Source organism: Callospermophilus lateralis, chromosome 1, assembly GCF_048772815.1.
Source record: "Callospermophilus lateralis isolate mCalLat2 chromosome 1, mCalLat2.hap1, whole genome shotgun sequence".
Lineage (NCBI taxonomy): Eukaryota > Metazoa > Chordata > Mammalia > Rodentia > Sciuridae > Callospermophilus > Callospermophilus lateralis.
Genome location: NC_135305.1, coordinates 17,456,766 through 17,479,957, shown reverse-complemented (window position 1 = coordinate 17,479,957; position 23,192 = coordinate 17,456,766). Strand labels below are relative to the sequence as shown.

General features: G+C 37.5%; 1 protein-coding gene across 2 annotated transcripts in view; it reads right to left on the bottom strand.

Moving 5' to 3' along the window:
• Dgki (diacylglycerol kinase iota) overlaps nucleotides 1–23,192 on the bottom strand; it is a 404,075-nt gene that overhangs the window by 63,551 nt on the left and 317,332 nt on the right. For both annotated transcript variants that reach the window (XM_076860225.2, XM_076860226.2), the window contains 3 exons: nucleotides 17,692–17,771; nucleotides 15,213–15,257; nucleotides 167–236 (listed from right to left, as the gene is read on the bottom strand). In XM_076860225.2, coding sequence (XP_076716340.2) covers nucleotides 167–236; nucleotides 15,213–15,257; nucleotides 17,692–17,771 — 195 coding nt within the window. The remainder of the gene's footprint in view (nucleotides 1–166; nucleotides 237–15,212; nucleotides 15,258–17,691; nucleotides 17,772–23,192) is intronic.

Below are 23,192 nucleotides of genomic sequence, written 5' to 3'. Positions count from 1 at the left end.
GGTGCTGTGGCATCAGCAAGCCACCTCATTTGAGATGCAAATACCAGTTGTGGTCCCAGAAAAGCTTTTGGAATCATCTTTGGAAAACTGGTCCTTCTATCAATCCATGTCCTGCCCTGCTGGCTCCAACCCCCTCCAGTCCCTGGTGAAGAAAAGCCACACTCACCATCTAGGAAGCACCACCGAGGGGACAGCCTCTGAGCCGAGAGTGCCCTGGGGAAGGAGGTTTCATGGTCCTGGAAAGAGATACACATGCCCGTGGCCCCATGTGAATTCCCCAAGGGGCTTCCTCCCCTAACAATTTTGCCACATCACCCTCTTCTAGAAGTGCCCACCCTTTCCTGAACAAAGGAATGGTGAGAAGATCAAAGTAGATGCTACCAGAAACACAAACAGAAACATGACTTTGCTTTGAGATTATTATTATTATTATTATTATTATTATTTACATGAAGCTTCTTAGAACAACTCCCACATAAAACTTGCAGGAGATACTCGATTGTTACCCTACATATTCATGAACCAACTTGAGACACTGACTGCCTTCTGGTCTTTTCTTTCCTTTTGTGAAGCTGAGGAGCTCCACATAGATTTAACATGGGCATATTGTAGGAGAAAACTGAACTGTATCCACTGTTCAGATGGGACTTAGAAGTATGTAGGAAGCTCAAGAAGCCTTGGAACTCACAGAGCATCTATTACAAAGAAAACTCAAGCTCCTATGTCAAGGTCATCACTAACCTCATCAGTATCTTGGGATGAGCCTCCTTCTTTCTTTCAAATTTTATTTCTATAACATTACTAACATCTACTTCTTAAACTCATCTTTGGTTTGCAATGGTTCTCCCTCTAAAGACTCAATGACCCTCAACTTGATAATTTTCTAAACCTCTCCTTTCTTGCTCCATCAAACTCCTGAAGCATGTGTTTAGTGTCTCCCGCCTCTGACTTCCAGTCGCCCACTTTGACTATGATCTCTAGAAGTCCAGCTTTCAGAAATCTTCCAAGAGATCGAAAAGACCAGCTTTCTGCCCTGAGTTAACATTACTCTCAATCTTAAAACTTCCTTGGAATCTCCAAAGCTTTTACTTCTTATGAGTAACTAAGGATAAACTAGCAGAACAGACTAGTGAACTGGCAGATTGAAAATTGAAAGGATTATGTCCCTTATGGTGACAAACTTTCAAACATTAAACGTTTCCTACTAACAGAAGGTCACAAATGATACCTGATGGATAAAAGTGCTTTTGGGTTCACAGGACATGATTTGGAGCCTTCTAGCTCTGGTTCATAGTGAAACTGAAATCACTGAGGGACAAGAGATAACTGTGGGAAGCCAGGTCTCTGTGGGGAAGACACCTGGGACTTGACCCCTAATGACCCCCATTAGGGGTTTGAGATATTCAAATATGGGGAACATCCCTGGAGGACAGCTATGCTACCACAATGTCAACTTGACAGAGGAAGCATAGGTGTGCTTGACCTTGTGTTTACAGAGGAAACAGGAGAAGCAAACAGGAATAGCATGGAGAACAGACTACGTTGACTCCTAGGGGTTAGTCATTATTCCTGCTGCCTCACTTGATCCTCAGGCAAAGCCTAGAACTAAATCAATGGTCCTCAAAGTGTGCACCATGGATCAGTAGCATCACCTAGGAACTTGTTAGAAATACGGATTCCCAGGACTCACCCCAGGTCAACAGAAACTCTGGGGTGGAATCCAATGATCTGTTGTAGCAAACCTTTCAGATGAGTCTGATATTTGCTAAAGAACCTGGAACTAAAGCTATCAGGACTAAAAGGGACTTGACAGAAACACTGAGTATACAGTTTTTAAATATTAATGATTCTGTGAATTAATTAATTAATTGATAGAGGAATAAATGGCCTCATTCAGGACTGATACCAAAATTTATATTATAGATACAGAATTAAGATAGCGCTAGAAACAGATAGAGCTTCTTTTTTGCACTGGCTTTGTCAACCTGATGGTTGAGCTAAATGAAATCTTGACATGTACTCAATACTTATGTTTATGAAAATTATGTTTAACATTCTGAGAATTATATTTTGACAAATGTGATATCTCACTTTAATGGAACTTACATTTCTCAATGCATTTTTACAAAATGTGTAAAGCTACTGACATTTCAGTTTTGTGAGAAATGTAATTATAGACAAAAAAATGAAATCGATTTGAAATGTTTAGTGGCAACTATGAAAGCTAATAAATAAAGATATTAAACAGAAACATGCTTGTCTTCTCAACATTAAACACCAAGGACACTTTCTGAATTTTGATATTAAATATCAGAGAACACCATAAAAACATTCCTGAATTTCTACAAGTAAAAATCAACTGAAATACTATACAAATATTTGATCTATCATTTTAAAAATGTAAAGAAACATAATGTTATCACCAGGACATTCAAATTAGAGAAAATTTGATACTCTTCCCTCTAATTAGCAAAACACATATTGATAAACTACCTCAGCCACAGGACTAGTTTATCACACTTTTAAAGAAATGTTGATGTAGGAAAGACAGTGGAATGAATCTGACATAAGTTTTCTATGTACATGTATGAATCACCACAGTGAATCTCTACATCATGGACAACCAAAAGACTGGGATCCTAATTAGAATAAGATATACTCCGTGTTTGTATAAATATGTCAAAATATACTCTACTGTCATGTATAACTAAAAACAACAAATTTTTTAAAAAGAAGAAGAAACATGGATATAAATATATGCCTTTTCATGTGTAGGTGTCTGTATGTCCGAAGAGTTTTATGCACATGCCTGACTATATTTATTTTGCTTATTTTTGTTCACTGGTTTATTCTATATAATTGCAGATGAACTTTTTCTTTAATCATTCAAATGTTCCCTTGGGCTTTTATCATGAATATCAGTGACTGCTACACTGTGCATGAACATTTTTTAAGATTGTCACAGACCTGGTCTATCCTCTGAAAATGTATTTTTCTGTAATTGTCCTCTAATAGTAGCATAATTCTTGACATTCAACTGCTTAGCAATAAAAGGTGGTCAACTTCCACCTCCAACTAGAGTGCTGTTTAATAGTTGGTCAAAGGATGTGATCAGTTCAACAAATTAGAATTGTGCTCTTTTCTCCATTTCCTTTAGTTTCAAATTGGTAGAAGGTTTTAAAAATCGTCAAAATGAAGATTAACTGAAGATAAAATACAATACAACATATAGAATGTAAGGAGCATTTCATGCAAACTGAGAATATGGAGACAGAATCATTCAAAATCTCATACAGTATTTACACTGCAATTTGACACATCATTTGATATCACTCAATGACCTTCAGAAGGTTTTGTCTAAAGAGGTTTTACCACTTTGCTTAATGAAAACACATCAGTGCCATACAGATCTTCCAAATATTTCAATGGCTTTTTGAACAGGTTCAACAATTCTTGAACCCTGAAATTTTACATTAAATTTGGTTGACTATGTGCACGTGCATTTTTCTGGAGAGAGACAACCTGCTTCTATAGGTCATCAAAGTGATCTGACATTCCCAAAAGGTTAAAAAGTTAGTAATTTAAACAATCCAAAATTTAGGTCAAAATAAATTCAACAAAATAAGAGGATTCGGATCAGTAAATTGCCTTGACAATATCTAAAGACTCTAAAGCATAGGAATCTCTGCTTCAAAAATTATTGGTGACTGAAACACCAAACAGCAGCTCTCTGAGTTTGTGAGTACTCTTGGTAGTGGGCAAGTCGGATAATTAGAAAAGACACAATGGACATTTTGCTTATTTCTATCCATGGTCTATCCCAAACATTTGCTCTCAGTGTCTTGAGTTCTAGCTCTGCTCATTTTTTTAATAGACATTTTGAGCTTTGCATAGTTTTAATAACTGAAATAAATAATATTATTAATTAAAATCACAGAAACCTTGATTTCAAATGTTAATTTTACTGAAAGGAAAGGATAATTTCTTGCTGAACTGAAGATTAAACTGAAATTTTGGAGGTTGGTAAGGAAGCTCAAATAGAGACCTAACTTTTCTAAAATGCTACCTAAAAGGGGTTTGCATCCTCATTCTCCTTTGAAGCTCTTTCCACCTTTTATGTTAAAAAAAACAAATTGAGCTTGTGAGAGGATGGCTGTAACATAATGAGGTCCTATATTAAAAGTCACTTGAAATCTGAAGAAAGTCTAATTAATATCTGAGTAGATTTATAATGTGATTAAACTAATTTTTTCATATAGAAGAAGTTACACAAAAGCAGTGAAGTCTCAACAGAATTCTGCCCTTGCGCTTAATCCACACACATATATGCAGATAAATAGACCCCGGGACACTGAAAGCAGAGATTTTCCTGAAATCAGTGTAGAAATGGTATTTCCATGTAGCAGATAGACACAAAATGTAAGACATACCTACAATATGTACCAATGATCTATAAAATTTTAAAAAAGGCAAGGAAATCTAACTACCTTAGCCCAAACGGGTGCTGGGACTACATCTGAAAGACCTGGGGGAGAAGGGGAGGTGAAAGGCAAGCGTGGGCCAAGTTCCGGTGTGGCTCTGTGGTGGTTGTGGTTACTGGATTTCTTTTGATTTGAAAAACTGAGTAAAATTTACCTACAGTGAAGAAGTCTGCTTTGGAAATCTAAAATTTTTGTAGGATAAGATCATCATCATAAGAGGCAAAAATCGGCATGACCAAAACAAATGTACCTGTCCTTGGGATATTTAAATATCACATGGGAGACAGACCTCTGAGGGGGAAAGAAGAACAAGCCATGACATTGTAAATGATCCAGTCTGGCTAAACAGCAAGGAGAGAGGTGGAGGTAACGGAAGTCCAGTGGATCTCCAGGAGCACCCGCTTTGAGGGTCACAATTATCCTGGCCCTACCAAGTAGCAGCTCTGAGGATCTAGGGAGGTTTCTTATCTAATCTGTCCCTGGACCATCTCATCTGTCAAATAGCTATAACAATATCTATTGTACAAGATTCTATTGGGAATAAGTGAACCAAAATGAACAATGTTTACTTTATTTGCTGTTTCTTACCAATACACTGACACAGATATTCTAGACAAGTAATTCTGGGGCAGCTGACACACAAAGATGCTACCTAACACAACTGTGACCCTTGGTCACATGAGGAGCTTATGAGACACACACCATATTCCGGAGCACATCATTTAGTTGGTGCTACCCCAGCACAACACTGTTTCATCCATACCACATTTGTACTCAGATTCTGGGTTTCAGAGAAAAGATTAAAAAAAAAATAGGACAAATTTGTATGAGTGGACACAAAAAAAGAATGACATGCAACAAAAGCTGAAATTATGCCATTTGTTGGTTTGGTGCTTGTAGAACTTGTCTTAATCAGCAATCCAATGGTTCTTTACATAATATTAGAAACTATATAATTGTCTTAAATACAGGGTATTGTCTTCAAGGCTGAATATATTTTATCATCAACAGCAACATTTTCCAGAGCACTTTATTTTGCTGGCCCCTCTCTTTCCTATTCCATAGTCACTGGGCTTACTTGATATTTGCTTACTTTCCTCAAAATTAACTTTTCCTGTGCTGATCTGGGTTGTCAGTTGTCTCAAATCTGTAATTATTACTTCAGTGAAACAATCATGATCAATATTTTCAATGTACATTTATCAGAGTCAATGAAGTATGGATGGGATTTGTCAAGTCTGAGAGATGAGAAATTTCCAGACCCATCTCAAGCAAAAGCAGGAAGAAAGCAAAAGCTAGAATGATCCTGATGGCTGTAAAGACCTTCCTTCCTCTCTAGTAGTCAAGGACATTCCACAGTGCCAGCCTCCACCAACAATTAAACAAATCTTCCTAATTCCTTACTAGACAATTTTACTCCTGGTGATGGTTCCCGCTCCCTCAAATTCTCCAGTCAGGTTGCCTTTCTACCCCCATGCACTCTGCTGTTTGAGAATCCCACAGAAATATGGTGGTCAAGGTCACTGTCTGGCACAGGGAGGATGAAAAATTTAGACTATATTAATGTAGAGAAAATTGTGATTATAGATTTTAGATAAGTACACTACATGTGCTATGGTTATGACTCTAAACACCATACAAAAATGGTCAATCTTAATAGTTTTTTAGTTTGTTATTTGGCTCTAATTTCTGTTACAACTTTATCTTCATATTTATACCTTGTGTGGTCCTGGCATTAAGGAATCCTGGAATTAGGGTTATCTTTCAGCCTCTGCAAGAAGTGAGCAGTAGCTCAATGTGGACCATGAATCAGATTTGAACAGGAAACAGGAAGTGAGAAACAAAATGGTCCTCATGGTAGGGTGTAGCTTTCTAGGGCAGGCTTTAATTTTATGAGATTGCTGTCTTGGACCTGGTAATGTCTCATCACCAAATAAAAACACAAATGAACGGTCAGAATTTGTGAATTCTACACATTAAAATAAACGTACAATGGCCTATTTTCTGGTAAAGCCAAAAATATAATCTTAAAAATATGCACCTTTCCAAGGTATCTGACTATAGATACTTAAGAGATGTGACTGTGTGAATGCACCTACTCTGCAGAAGACATTCACATAATTATGTGAGCTGTGCCTCTAACCATTACATCTATAGCTTTCAGTAATTTAGAGCCTCTAGCCTCCTCAGTCCTCTCAAGTGCACAACCAAATCAATGATTCATCAAAGAGATAAAATACTTGACTTGCTCATTTTTTGATCTGTTATTTTTCTTCATATAAATGGTGTGATTTAGAGGAATGCAACTGACATTGCTCTATAATGTAGGCTGAATGACATAACCTTAGAGGTGCCATGCTCCTTTCTATTTTAAACATAATAATCTAAAATGACATGCTCTTTAAGTGCATGATATTAAAAAAACTGCTTATTTCAAAAATCTTTGATATGTGAATTTTCTCACTTGATATATGTTAATAGAAAATCTCTCCTGCTAGGAATATGGCCATGTGCACAAAAGCAAACCTAATATTTCTCATATATATGTATATATATATTTTTTCTCATATATATGTGTGAAAATATATACATACATACTCCTACATGATTTCTAAAATCCAACTGGCATGAATCATATATATATACATATATATATATATATGTGTGTGTGTGTGTGTGTGTGTGTGTGTGTGTATATATATATATAAAATCAATAAAGGAATTATTTATTTAAATTACTCTTTGGCATGCATATGCCAAACTTATCCTTAATTTACATTCACTTAATTGTAGCTAATGCACACATCATTTAATGGAGGCACAGAAGTCCCATTACACACTCCAGTGGGTTATGCACTTAAGCCATACTCACCTAGCATTTCACTACGGTGTCAATGTGAATGAAATTCTTTTTCTTTCCTAAAATTTAGGAAAGATGTAAACAGAGGCTGCTGGGAGCCATCAGCCAAGTAGGTATGACAAATTCCTTGCCAGCTTACTCCCATGCTGTCTAGTGGAAGGACTTCTGAAAGGTGACCTTGCTCAAGGACCAGGGCAGGATCCGTGTTTAGGGTGTTTCCCCTTTAGAATAGGGCAGTTTAGCATAATAGGAGAGTAGGGTGTTTCCCCTTTAGAATAGGGCAGTTTAGTATAATAGGAGATTAGGGTGTTCCTCTTTTGGAATAGGGCGTATCCTGCTGCTGAGTTCCTCTTGAGTGCTTAGGGTCAAACAGTATATTTTGGGAGACAGAAGCCCATGCGGAGTGGATTTGGGAGAGAGTGGATTAGGGCAGAGTGGAGATTTGGGAAGAGACCGTGGATTCCCCCAGAACGTGTTTGTAGACGGCCAGTGTGAGTTCGGAAATAAAGAATTGCTGTTTGAATCTACAAGCGGTGTGGAGACTCGTGATTTGTGCCCAGCCGAGAGACTGCGGCAAGAGGCAAAACAAAAGTCCTATGCTTTGGGATTCTCTGCTTCATTTAATAGCATCCAGGTAATAATAGCCTTACTTCTAAAATTCTCTCTTGCTTACCCATCAGAATTTCTCATCTGGGTGCGATGACATCTCTAACACCTAGCAAATCCATCCATTTTTTCCTTCTGCTTACAAATATGTGTTTATGTGTCTCTGTCCAACTACAGTCCTAACACAATTGCTACTGCTATTTTTATATATCAAGGCTCTTTCACTTCAAATTTACACTAGCACCCACAACTCCTTTAGCACCAGAATACAGAAATGGGGTGGCCATTCTCAGAGCCAACTCGGGGAGATGAAGAAATAGGGATGGTGAGAGATAGAAGATGGAAAAAGGAAGTATTCTGACACTTTAAAGAGTTCCTTTGGGTGAGAAGGTCCTAATGAGAGCTCTCTCTGTGTGTGTGTGTGTGTGTGTGTGTGTGTGTGTGTGAGAGAGAGAGAGAGAGAGAGAGAATTAACAGTACTGCCTCCACTCTCAACAGTCAACAGTCAGGGCCCTCGGCTATTCACACTTTAAATCCTCATCTGACCCATTTCTGACAGCTTCAATCCATTCCAAAGGAAAACATTCTCTAAAGTCCCTACCTGCCCCTGCCTTTCTCTTGGATAAGATAAATTAATTCCCAGAAGACTCCCTCAAATTTGTCTTATTTATTGAAGAGCTTCTCCTTCATCAAAAAAGAAAGATTAAACAAACAAAAGAATAAAGGAGGAAGAGATTTTGGAGTAAAGAGAAACAGGGATAAAGTCTGACAACATCAAGAGAAAAGGAACAAGTAAAATATTTGTGGAAAAACACTGTTTGCCTGGAACTAGAGGGAGCTTCAATACAACAGAGACCCACCCTCCAGAAGAGCAGGTACATGGGGGAAGGAGAGGTCAGAGGATGAGCAAATGGATTCAGACTCAAACCTGACCACCAGGTTTATCTCTTGGAAGTGAGAGACCTCTACACTGCTTTAAAGGATGAAAGGACTTTTCAAAAATGTCCCATTTTAAAATATTTCAAACCTCTGGTGTTATTTTTAAGTAAATAATTCTTAGAGAAAAGAATCACCTTGATAGATCCATTTTGGCATCTACTATTGATTCCCATGGTATTCACTAAAACCTCATGTTATTAACTCACAATATTCAATGCTACACAAAGCAGTGTCCTGGGAAATAGGAAAACTGAGTGTCTCTCCCACCTGAAAAAAGAAAAAAAAAAACCCACACAATGCAATTGCTCACAAAAATCTCTTTATTCCACTCTGTCATCTCTCCCTACCTTACTAATAGCTGCCTCTTTCTGCCTTCCCTCCCTACTTGTTCTCATCCTGGTCCTTTTCCTTTCTTCTTCCCTTCCTCACCCAGGGCTTACTCCTTGCCTGGGGATCCCACTTCTGTACTAAGCAGCACCAGATGCCTCAGCGTTTCTGCAGCTCCACACCACTGACATTCTGGGCTGTGCTGCACACTTTAAGATATTCAGTGTCACCCTTGGCCTCTGCTCAGTGGATTCTGAGAAGAGTATCCAGACATCGCCAAGTATTCCCTAGAGGAGCAAACCCCTTCCCTGGTACAGAACCACCCTGGGAACAGCAGAAGCTGTCTCTTACAAATATCTCTATTCTCTAGGAACTTTACGACTTGGGTAAGAAGATACACGATTTCCAGGGATAATACACCAACTTTATGAAGGGTGGTAAAGTGCAATTCTCTTTACAAATTCCAGGTGTTTTGTTTTGCTTTGCTTTTGGCCAACAAGAATACCCTGAATCTGCCCACAGTGTTTTTTCTGGATAACATATGAGTTTCAGGCCACAGAGATGCCATTATGGTGGAGGGACCTTGGTCTTCTGACCTTAGAGATGGTGCAGCAGGAATTTTCAGCAGGCTATAAATATCCAACACATTCTTGTATAACCCATAACACCTTGTTAGGTTAATGCAAGGTGTCATTTTTTAAGCCTCAGTGCTTTGCTGGCAATTCACTATGAATTTGGGAAAGGAAGAAACCAAAGCAGCGAAATACTTGAGTGTCAAGGGGCTGCCACAGGGCTCACTAATAGGGTGTTCTGGGCAAATGAACATTTCTGAATGCTGTTTTTTTTTTTCTCTTGCATTTTTTTCTTGTCTTAGAAAACAGCTTAAAATCCCAGCTGCAAATTAGTGAGCTGACAGGGATTCTCAAGTTTTTAAACTTACTAGTGTTTATTCATTCTCTTCACAGCTAATTTTCCAAGCATATTTAATGCCATCTCAGACATAACAAAGTTCATTAAAAAGTAGTTAAGCATTTCAGTGTCTATGTTTCTTAAAGCTTTTTCTCCTATGTCACCCCGAACTCTCATGGAGACAGTCTAAAGTTTCTGATGTATCAGCTTCATCAATAAGAAACAAAAGACCTTTCTTTTGGTGCTGGGGATTGAATCCAGGGGTGCCTGACCACTGAGCAACAACCCCAGCCCTGTTTAGTTTTTATTTTGAGACCAGTCTCAGATAAATTGCTGAGGCTGGTCTCAAACTTGCGATCCTTCTGCCTCAGCCTCCTGGGCTGCTGGGATTACAAGAGTATGCTAATGTGCCTGGCTAGAAACAAAAAATTTAATATTAAATTTCCTGCCAGTGGTTATGTCACAGTCTACATAAAAATTAATTAATGGCAATTGCATCTCATGTATTTTATCTGTACCTTTAGGAAAAAAATACAGAAATCAATCCTCATCATCTCAGACTCTTGAAAGCATTTGGCCTTGTCCACCCACTCCTTGCTCTTCCAGGTATCTCTCTGTGGGCTAATCCTTGATCTCTAGGTCCCTGTTGGTTGCCTCCATCTCCATGGCTCTTCTTGACTGATGGTTCTCTTGAACCCATGCTCTTCCTAACTGATGCACATACTGACATGACTTTAGGCTCTGTCTGCTCTTTATCAGACACTTCCCGGGTAACCTCCAGCCCTGTAGTCCTAACTACTGCCCATTTGCTGATGACAACCACGTTTCTATCTGGGAACCTGGATTATTAAACAAACTTTAACATTTATATACCAAACGTCCTACTCACCGAACCTCTTGGACCTCAGGCCTATCATAACGGGTGTGGCTGAAAACAGAAGTCTTTGTTCACCATCCCTCGACCTCATTCCTGCCCTGAGAATCTCAGGCAAATGTGAACATTCATCTCCGGCAGCTTCCGGCTTCCATCTTCTCTGCTCAGGAAATTCCTCACCTCCCTTACTTGGGCTCTGGCCACATTAATCCAATATCATCTCTCTACTGGTCAAGTTTCCTGTTTCAGGAGCAGACCCTGGACTTGCCGATCTTTTGACATCACTTCATACCCAAAGCCTCCTGCTTCCTATAGTTCTGCTCCCTACTTTCATGACTGTAAGGAGAACTGTGGGGAGGTGGCACCCTGATACTCATCCTTGATCATGACTTAGTTGTCCTTTCTGCTCAGTACACAATACCTCGTGATGAGACATTGATAATAGCAGCTTTCACACCAGTGCTGGACTTGAATGAAGGTCAACAGATAGCATAGTCAGACTCTGACCAAGTCAGGAAAATATAATTAATCTTACTACATGTTTTCATTACCAAACAATAAATAAAACAAATATTCTTATCATATATTTAGAATTTCATCCATCTCCTGATCTCTACAGAAATGGCATAAAGATGGTAAAAACATCATGATAAAAAAATCATGATCAAAATTGTCACACCAAAAGACAACATTCTTATAAGGCAAGAGAGTAAATAAATATATGAGTTTCATAAAACTAGTTAGGAAAAACTACCCTTTGATAAAATTTCAAAAATTCAAAATGTAGGAGAATTAAAAAAAGCACAAACCTTTTTAATAAAACAGACCTGCCCTGAAATCACCATTGCCAATTGTTAGAGATCAGCTGTGATTTTTAAAAGTACTACTTATTTTTTAAAATAAAACTAAACATAGGTGGTGACTCTAGGCAAATACTCTAGGAGCCAGTGTTAAGAATGTTGGGCTCTATCTAAGAAATAAGGTGGAAATCTGTCTTTTAGTGGTTGATAAACAGTCTAGAAATAATTTGCTTTCTTTTTTTAAAGTTTTTGATTAATTAATTAATTATAGTTAGGTATATATGACAGCAGAATGCATTTTGATTCATTGTACATAATTGCAGCATAACTTTCCATTTTTCTTGTTGTACACAATGTAGCATCATACCATGTGTGCAGTCATATCCATACCTAGGGTAATGATGTCTATCTCATTCCACCATTTTTCCTGCTCCCATTCCCCCTCCCCACTTACCCTTCCCTTTGCCCCATCAAAATTCCTCTATTTTTCCCATACCCCCCCACCCCAATTATGGATCAGCATCCACTTATCAGAGAGAACATTCAGGCTTTGGTTTTTGGGGACTGGCTTACTTCACTTAGCATGATATTCACCAATTCCATCAATTTACCTGCCAATGCCATAATTTTATTTTGTTTTTAAGGCTGAGTAATATTGCATTGTGTATATGTACCATATTTTCTTTATCTATTCATCTGTTGAAGGACATCTAAGTTGCCTCCATAGTTTAGCTAGTGTGATTTGAGCTGCTATAAACATTGATGTGTCTGTGTTACTATAGTATGCTGATTTTAAGTCCTTTGGTACAGATTGATGAGTGGGATAGGTGGGTCAAGTGGTGGTTTCATTCCAAGTTTTCTAAGGAATCTCCATACTGCTTTCCAGATTGGTTGCACCCATTTGCAGTCCCACTAGCAATGTATGAGTGTGCCTTTTCCCCCACATCCTTGCCAGTATTTATTGTTGTCTGTATTCTTGATATCTGCTGTTCTGATTGGCATGAGATGAAATCTTAAGAGTAATTTTGATTTGTATTTCTCTAATTACTAGATATAAGAGAGCAAATACAGGCAATCATTGATCACACAAACAAAGAAATAAGGGAGCAAATACAGGTAGCAAAAGATTGCTTCAAGAAAGAGATAGAGATTTGAAATAAAATCCAATTAGAAATCCTTGAAATGAAGGAAACAATAAACCAAATAAAAAACTCAGTAGAAAGCATCACCAACAGACTAGATCACTTGGAAGACAGAAGGTCAGGTAATGAAGACAAAGTATACAATTTGGAAAATAAAGTTGATAACATGGTGAAGATGGCTAAGAAACAGAACATGCAAGAATTATGGGATAGTATCAAAAGACTAAATGTAAGAATTATTGGGATAAAGGAAATCACAGATTCAAACCAATGGAACGTACAATCTCTTCAATGAAATAATTTCAGAAAATTTCCCAAACCTTGGGCTGGAGCTGTGGCTCAGTGGCAGAAAACTTGCCTAGCATGTGTAAGGCACTGGGTTCAATTCTTAGCACCACATACAAAAATAAATAAAGGAAAGAAAGACATGCTGTCCACCTACAACTACAAAAAATAAATAAATAAATAAATAAAAAGAAAAAGAAAAAAGAAAATTTCCCAATCATGAAGAATGAATTGGAAAATCAAATACCAGAGGCTTATAGGACATGGAATGTACAAAATTACAACAGATCTACACCAAGTCACATTATAATGAAAATGCCTAGCATACAAATTAAGGATACAATGTTAAAGGCCATAAGAAAGAGAAATCAGATCACACATAGAGGGATACAGACCAATTTGTATCTCATCAGATTTTTCAACTTAGACCCTTGAAGCCAGGAGATCCTGGAACAACATAAACCAACCTCTGAAAGAAAACGGATGCTAACCAAGAATATCCAGCACAATTAAGCTTCAGATTTGATGATGAAATAAAAACCTTTCATGATTTGTTTTCTTAATGTAAACACACTCTAAGTGACTTTTCATCCTTCTAATTACAACCAGATGGAGGAAAAGATTCTGGAATTGTGGGATTTGCTATTTGAGAAATAAGCACATGCAAAAATAAGAACACTAAGGCATTCCTGTCATTTACCCTAAAGATAAATAAGCTGCTTTGACTGAGGGTAGAGGGTATTTACCATCAGGGATGCTGCCTAGAAGGCTACACAGTATAGGACCTACTTTAAGCTACTGTTATTGTTTCTGCAAAAGGATGCTCAGCTGGAATTTTCAGGTATAGCAAAATAGACACCAAAATCCAAAGTGAGGAGTGAAATCAGGACTTACAAATTCACAAATATATACGTACAGTCCTACATAGCACCACAATGGTCAACAATGAACCATTATACACCAGTAGTCCCATAAGATTGTATCTCCTGCTAACAGTAACCTCATAACCATGAGTGCATTGTATGGTTTTCCCAGGACAGCTAAACTGGCTAACAGTGCACATCCCAGAAAGCACCCTTGCTGTTCAGGAACACGTGGCTGTATTTAAATCCATTACCCTTACAGAGGTGTACAACATCTAGAGATTTATTTGGATAAGTTGTTGGCATGTTGTGACTCCCACATACCCTTCTCTACGGGGAAGGGTGTGCAGGCTTCTCAGAGAAAAGGGCTTTCATGGAACCACTCAGAGAGCTTTGCATGGGCTCTTAGAGCTTTAGGTTGAGATTGTATCTGGTGCGTACATGAGAAATCTAATGGTAAGAGGAAAGCTAAAGAGATCTGCAGCCTAGGATGGACAGGAAATTTGGGAAGAAACTGCTCTAACCAAATCAGGTGGGGCAGAAGACAACTGAGTATTCTCCCAGGGACTTGATGAGTGTCAGGAAGAGAGAGAGGCAGACTGGGCTCATTAGATCTTTCCCAAGACCAGCACAGGCCATCAGATGGCATTTTAGAACTTCTGTTTGATGGTTATGGGAAACAGGGAATTTTATTTCCTGAATGTGAAGGAGTCTTCTCAGACTCTGGATTTCCAATGTGAAATCGACAGAAAGAGGAAAATAAAGCAGGAAGACCAGCAGGAAAATGGAGCATGAAATCCACTCTTGATCTGGACCTTTTTGGTTATGTTAGCCAACTGACTATTGCACTGCAAGCTACTTTGATTAAGTTTTCTGGTGACACTTCATTTTTTAATTCTTTTCAAATGATCTGGGAGAAAAATCTGCATTTTAAACTTGTCCTATGCTAGAATGGTCCAAAATCAGGCAAATGCAAAAGAGTCCGGATAACAACTTCAGCAGGTTCTTCTTAGGGTGAACTCTATCCCTGGAGAAGATGTGTCCACTAAATCAAAATGAGACACAAATTGAAAATGGACTTCTTTGGCTGGAAGGTAAGAAACAAGGACAGTCAATCATGTGTTACCTGGTAATGAACTCTCTGGGAATCAGAAGAAACTGACTGCAAGTCCTAATGAGAAAGTGGGAGAAAAAAAATCCATACCTTAAAATTAGTTTGAACAAGCTGCCCCATAATTCTATCAACTGAAACTCCCAATTTAATGTGAAAATGCTCATCTGGAAAGCATCTAGCCCTCTCATATTCACGAAAGTTAAACAAAGAAGGTAATGCCAGAAATAATAAAAACATACCAACTTGGATAGAGAGAAAACAGGTCATTTGTCTACTGAAACTTATAATTCCTAATGTTTAGAGTTAAGCAACATATTATAATTTCAAGGATAGAGAAGACCACAGTAAAGAACAGGCAAACTTATTGTAATAAATGGGGATCATGTTTCATTAGCATTTGAATTTTTTGGTTTTAAAAGAAGTCTTCTGAGGCTGGGCATATATCTCTGTGGGAGAGCACTGGCCTAGCATGGCACGGTTCAATGCCCAGTCCTTCTGTCTCTGTGTCTCTGTCTCTGTCTCTCTCTCTCCCTGTCTCCATGCACCCTCTATGCATCCATTCTCTCTCTCTCTCTCTCTCTCTCTCTCTCTCTCTCTCTCACACACACACACACACACACACACACACAAAGAGAGAGAGAGAGACAGAGAGAGAGAGAGAGAGAAGGCACTTCTGGAGTCCCTTTATACATAAAGAATTTATTTCTCTTACATTAAATACATGATGGTAGCTGTGTATATATTGATAAGTTGCCTGATAAACTGGGTTTCTGTAAACCTCAAAGAGAAAATCACTGAACACCTTCACATTATCACAGTGTGCATATTAGCAGGGTTGCAATGGAGGTTTTACTGGCAGATTCTGAAAGCCTGCTTCCATGCATAAAGTTTTATAACTAAGTTGTCACCATTACCATATCCCCCAGGCGCAGACGTCAGCATCCTGGGTCCTTTTGTCCCTATGTCCACTTCCCACAAGGCTTCATCATCTTACCTCACACACAAACTTCTGTGCCCAAGTTTGTTTCAAAACCATTCCTCTTTATCTCTTGAGCTTACTTCCTTTTTATTTAGAATTCCCTAATAGTTGAATATTGGCACGCTTATCACACCGATAAGCTAGTTTTCAACAAAGTTAATTTATTAATCATGTGCTTTCCTACTGTGAAGTCTTGTTAACAAAATTACTAGAGTACTAAATATTAAAAAAAAAAGAAGAAAAAAGTTTGGTACCAATTATAATTCAGTTTTTATGATTCAATTTTTTATGCAATGTCAAGTGACATTACATTTGTCGAATGAAATACTATATCTAGGTTTGAGGAATACAGATTCTGACCTGAGTCACATGCTAAAAAGTTCAAAAATTTGAACTTATTTAAGTCAATCAAATTATCTACAGGAAGCCACAAGTATAAAATTTGTCCACACTTTTTAATCTTAAGCATATCAGTATTAAAAGTTGGACATCTATTTCTAAAAAATTTGTATTCATGATTCCATCTCAATTCTTAACAGTGATAATGAAAAAAATTACTAATTTTTACATCAATGTATTCCTCCTATCTAAACTTATTTCCTCCAAGAGAAATAAAATCTAATGTTCATAGTTAAGTGCTTTCAACTTAAAAATATTTTAAACACTGTACATCTGCCTTCTGATATTTACATATGTGTAGTGTGTTATGTTGGACAGAGTTGTTCATCTAGGAGTATCCATCAGAATCATGCAACAGCTCAAAGCATACAAATCTCTTAGCCCCACCTGAGAAAGTGACTCTAATGAGTATCGTTTACCAAGAAACAATGATAAATAAATGGCTGTTTATGTTTCTGCTTTTTGCAGAATGGAGACAGTTTTCATACCCCTCCTCAAAAGTTTTTAAGAACAACCAGGAAAAATTATAATGATAAGTGTGGGTATCGTGCTATTCAAATAAATGGGACTGTCATATAGAAAATCTTTTTCTTTCTGTTTCTCCAAGGCAAGACCAGATTGAGGGAGAAAAATTATAATAATACATAGATTATTCCTTTGTGCTTTGACAAAGCTTCATGAATTATACAACGTTTTTCTTTCCTGCAGAAGTTTTATTTTTTAAATCACAGTCCCTGACAAAAGTCTATATTAGATACAAAACATTAAATAACCCCAAATCTGTTTTTTTTTATTACTTATCAGTGCCATCTGAAATCCTTTAAAGCTAAAAAATACAGGTATGTAGCTTGGCAAGAAGAAGAAGTTCTAAGCCACAAGCTGTGGAATGTACTAGAGAAATAGGACCCTGAGGCACCTGACCAATCCTTTCCCATTTTAACCACCAGAGGAGGGAGACAGCCATGGGGTGGGAGGAAGACACTTAGTATAGACTTAAGGGACAAGTCTACCACATTCCCAATTCCTCCCCAAATGTGCCACTTAAGAAGCACTGGTAATCAGTTATGAAAATGGAAAGCTAAGGAGAATAAATAATTGGCTAAATAAACTCACCTCCTGTAGGCGGTCTATGTACATACGGCAAGTCTCCAGATCACAGTCTCCACGCACAACTAGAATACCCAGAGGAATGGCTGAGAGTGAAGGAAAAAGAAAAATCTAAAATAACATATTTGATTTTTCTAGATTGGCACACATGTGTTTCTCATGGTTAAAAAATAATCTCATAAATATTATGGGATTTTTGGATATTTCCATACAGAGAAATAATCACCCTGTCCCTATACCTCTCTTTTGATTTTGGACTCTTTTTGCCTGCAATTGTCATACACTGTCCTTGAATGATCCATGTTGTCCCTTGCCTTCATCTGGCATTCATCTCACTTTATCTCAGTGGCTCTGGTTTGAAGTGTAACATCACAGTATCAATGGATGGACTGGCAGAACACGGAGGCTGCTCACAGATAGCTGATAATATATGCCTACATTTGCAATAGGCAGCCTGAGGACACAGCCCTCAGAGGAATTCACGATTCTGGACACTTACCCTTTCCTCTCCTGAATGCACATGGTTTAAAGTTTTTGTTGGTTTACAACAGTTTTCTAACTATGAGCCTTAAGCCATTCAAGGTATTGCTGTTACCTGGTGGCCAACAACAGAAATAAAGATATAAAAAAGAAGGAGTAAGAGGAGGAAGAAAAGGAAAAGAAGAAGAAAGCTTTTAGAAGGTACTCGGCTTAAAACCCAACCAAGTTTAAAAGAGGCTTAGGGTAAGTGAGGTAATAGCTGGACCTCAGGGAACAATAAGGAGAAGCCAAATTATGCATCTTTTAACATACCCTATTTAGGTATTGGCAAACAACACACAGTGGCTTCCATGGATAGAAATTTCTACTTCAGATATAAACCTAACATTCCTGAAATACTGAAAGCTGGTCTCCTTCCTACAGCTAAAAACCATGTGTTTATTTCTTACTTTAATAATGCAGTTATGCCAGGCATGGTGGCACAAGTCTATCATCCCACTGACTCTGGAGGTTGAAACAGAAAGATAGCAAGTTCAAGGCCAGCTTCAGCAACTTAGCAGGCCCTAAACAACTTAGCAAAACCCTATCACAAAATAAAAAATAAAAAAGGCTAGGAATGTGGCACAGTGGCTAAACACCTCTAAATTCAATTCCCAGTAAAATTAAATGAAATTTAATTTCAAAAGTGCAGTTACACTATTAAAATCCATGATATAACAAAAAATTCAAAATATTGAATTATCCAATTTGACACTAGCAACCAGATGATATAAGAGTAGTATTCACTAAGAATTTTTAAAAACCTTTCATGGATTGAATTTATTTTAAAATCCTCATCATCAATAAATGGGTTTGAAAATACAAAAGGCTAAGGTTTTTAAAATGCACAGAATAAGATAAAAGTGCATGAAAACAGCTTGAGGAAATCCTGAAATAGTAAAGAGGCCATACACTTAATCAAATAGTAACAAATGCAACATAGGTCATATTAAATGTATGAACTTAATCACTTGAAAACTATAGAGCAGAGGGACTAATTCTCACTAGGCACAGATTTGGAGCTCACTGAAGGATAGGGAGCCCCATTTACTCTTTCGGCTAGTGAAGCAGGGGTGTTCTAGAGAAAAAGAAACAGTTTCATGCTCAACATACCTATAGATTAGTTTCCACCAAGGAAACCAAATCAATTACACCACCCCGCTCCTTTAAATTCCTGAAGTCCTGCATACATAAATCTTTAAAAAAGTGGCAGATACCACCTTGTTGACCTATGGAAGCCTGTGAGTATGGATTCTCTCACATCAAGGATAAAGCCTATTTGCCTTCGATTCTTCATTGCCTAGTAGAGAAATGGCAGATATTCAATAAATGCTTGTTAAAAGAAGAAGGAAGACAGACTTAGGGCCTGCCCAAAGGTGAAAGAGAAAGTGGGTCTTTGCAGAGCAAGCTGATTTTTCAGGGAAGGGCACTTCTCCTAGAAACAGAAGTAGAGGATGTGCATCGGGCAGGAGCTTGCTTTTGCCTACTCTTCAAGAAGCCAAGCAAGAGAGTTATTAAGCAGAAGGTATGGAATCCTCAAGGCGCCATGCATTTGAGGGAATAATAATCTGGAAGAATATATTTCCCTTTTTTTGAAGATAAACAGAAGCCTCAAAAAGTTTTAGGATGAACCATGCATCTTGAAAGACAATGGAATGTAAATCCAATAAGGGATCCCTTAAAACTACTGATTCATCAAGCCCAGTTATACTACTAAGTAGAATGAAATAAGGTGATCCACTAAGGTTAAAGTAAAATAAGGATTTATAATACTTACAGAATAATATTGAAAAGCTAGAATTTTGGCTTAACTGGCAAACCAAAGGTTGTGGAAAAGAAATATATATATATATATATATATATATATATATATATATGGCAATAACTTACTTACATGACAGTATACATTGGAATCTTGTTGAATGATACTTTCTCTTAATTTCAGTTGAAAAAAATGTAGAAGAATGGATTTTAATTGATACTTACCTATTAAATTGGGGAATTCATTTTCTAGAAATGCAGCAATAATCCTATCAAAACTTCTGATATCCTTCTATTACTAGTACTTACATTCATCTCATCCAAATAAATTTAATGTACCCAGTGGCAGATACTTTTGTTTGTTTGTTTTTAGATATATCTATCTTGTATTTCTTTCTTTCTTTATTTATATATGACAGCAGAATGCATTACAAATCTTATATGTAGAGCACAATTTTTCATATCTCTAGTTGTATACATAGTATATTGACACCAATTTGTGTCTTCATACCTATACTTTGGATAATAATGATTATCATATTCCACCATCATTAACTACCCCATACCCCCTTCCTTCCCCTCCAACCCCTATGCTCTATCTAGAGTTTGTCTATTCCTCCCATGCTCCCACTCCCTATCCCACTATAAATCAGCCTCCTTATATCAACAAAAATATTCGGCATTTGGTTTTTTGGGATTGGCTAACTTCACTTAGCATTATCTACTCTAACTCCATCCATTTACCCGCAAATGCCATGATTTTATTCTCTTTTATTGATGAGTAATATTCCATTGTGTATATATGCCACATTTTTTATCCATTCATCTATTGAAGGGCATCTAGGTTGGTTCCACAGTTTAGCTATTGTAAATTGTGCATCTATAAATATTGATGTGGCTGTGTCTCTGTAGTATGCTGTTTTTAAGTCCTTTGGGTATAGACTGAGGAGAGGAATAGCTGGGTCAAATGGTGGTTCCATTCCCAATTTTCCAAGAAATCTCCATACTTCTTTCCATATTGGCTGCACCAATTTGCAGTCTCCCCAGCAGTGTATGAGTTTTCCCCCACATCCTCACCAACACTTATTGTTGTTTTTATGCATAATAGCTGCCATTCTGACTGGAGTGAGATGAAATCTTAGAGTGGTTTTGATTTGCATTTCTCTAATCAACAAATACATGAAAAAATGTTCATCATCAGATATTTTAACTACAATTAGAGACTGGATATTCAAGATCTGGAATCAAAAAGAAATAGCAAGAAAGAAGTTTTAAGAGATGATTCATTCACTTCTACCATATGTATAAAATTAACTACTTTGTCTAGTCCTCAAGTAGCTAATAAGTAAAAGTAACTGTTTTGGACTAAATGATACTCATGTGTAATTGGATTTTTTAAAAGCCACTTGTATCACAAATTCCTAAAATGATGACCATCAACTGGGAAATTTATGCTAAGAGAACAGCAGCAGGCAGTAGAAAGGATTCATCATCCTTCTCTTCTTGATTTAAACCCCAGCCCTGCTTTGGTCTTGAACATGCATTGCTCAAGTTAGCTCTTTGTTCTTCCAAGTTACTCAATTCTTCTGAGCCCTGATTTGAAGACTATGGTGTTTAGAATAGGTATCTGGCAGAATTTTATGAAGCTTGACTCCACACTACACTTAAAATAGAATTACCAAAACACTAATACTAATTCTCCTCCACTCCCTTCACTATCTTTTGGGCATGTTTTATTATAAATTGGATATACCCAAGCATCGATATTTTAATATATCATAATGACATGAGGACCTGTGAATCCATAAATTATATTCATATTTACTTAAAAGTAATTTCTACTTTCTTCAATGGGAAAGTATTTTTGTAACACAAAACTATTGTAATCTGGCTCTTCCATTTGGAGCATTGTATGGTAAAGAGAAAGCAGAAACTTGTGAAAAACACCACCTCCAGTTCATAGTATGGATAACCAAATGCCAAATTTCGAACCATTTTCTTCAATTTTAATTAAGAGTAGTGAGAGTGCTTAGGACCTGATCATGGTGTTACCACCCTGGTCTCCACAACTCATCTTAGTGTGGTGTTGGAGACTCTGGGTCCAATAAGCATCAGCCAGTTTTCAGCTTACACAATGGAACAGGGATCAAATGCAATTCACAGGTTCTAACTAAGCAAAACAAACAAAAAACCCAACCTAGTTTCTAGAGTACGAGCATATTTAACACACACATTTCCCTCTCACTAGAAATCCTACTGATCTACAATAAAGGAATTTTAAAAGGATATAAACCAATAAAAATGAACAGGAATGTTAAAGAGAAAATAGAAACAGATGAAGCAGAAGAAAAATTGGTGACTGACCCAGAGTCCTACAGAGTCCAGTCTTAAACCACAGGTGGAGATGGAGGAGAATAATCACAATTTACACTTCAAAATCCTCAAAAGCCTTACAAAATGGCAGCACCAGGTACATCAGGAGATAAAGTTAAATAGTATAGCTAAAATAGGAAAACAGGATGGGGCAAGACTCCATCCCCACCACCCATCCAGATGACAGATACATTGGGTTACCAAATAATTGGAGCACTGTGATTCCAGATACAGATGTGCAGAAAGCAGTCACCATTAAGATTCTCATAGCCTTTAAATGACTATTTTCCAAAGTCAGAATGCCTAGGAAAACCTGAACCAGTTTTCAGTTGTGTGTGTGTGTGTGTGTGTGTGTGTGTGTGTGTGTAAATACATGCAATGCTTTTCCTTAACCTATTGTCAAGAGCAAGAGGTAGATCACAGAAAAGCAGACATATTCAATGACATTTCCTCTAACAATAGTTCCACTCGATTATGTAGAATCTACCTGCCAAATGCTTCCCAGGACTCACTAGTCACCTTGCCCACAAAACTCTCTCAGAGTGGGCACATGTGCCCTTTCAGGGAAGCTGAAGCCAGACAATGATCAGAGATTCTTTTTAGCTGTCTTTGGGTTCCTTCATCCAAAGGTGAAGGATCCTAAAGGTGAAGGATCCCAAAGATCCTTCATTTCTTTACATAGGGCATTTAGGTTGGCTTCTCAGTGTTTCAAAACTATTCAATTTCTGGTTTAGGAGTGCAAACACTGATGCTAAATACATGTTTATCAAGAGAATGAGAAATACAGAAATTAGTGTAGTGGTTACCCTGGTAGCAGAGAGGTGGAGGGGACATTGTTCCATTTCTTAATCTAG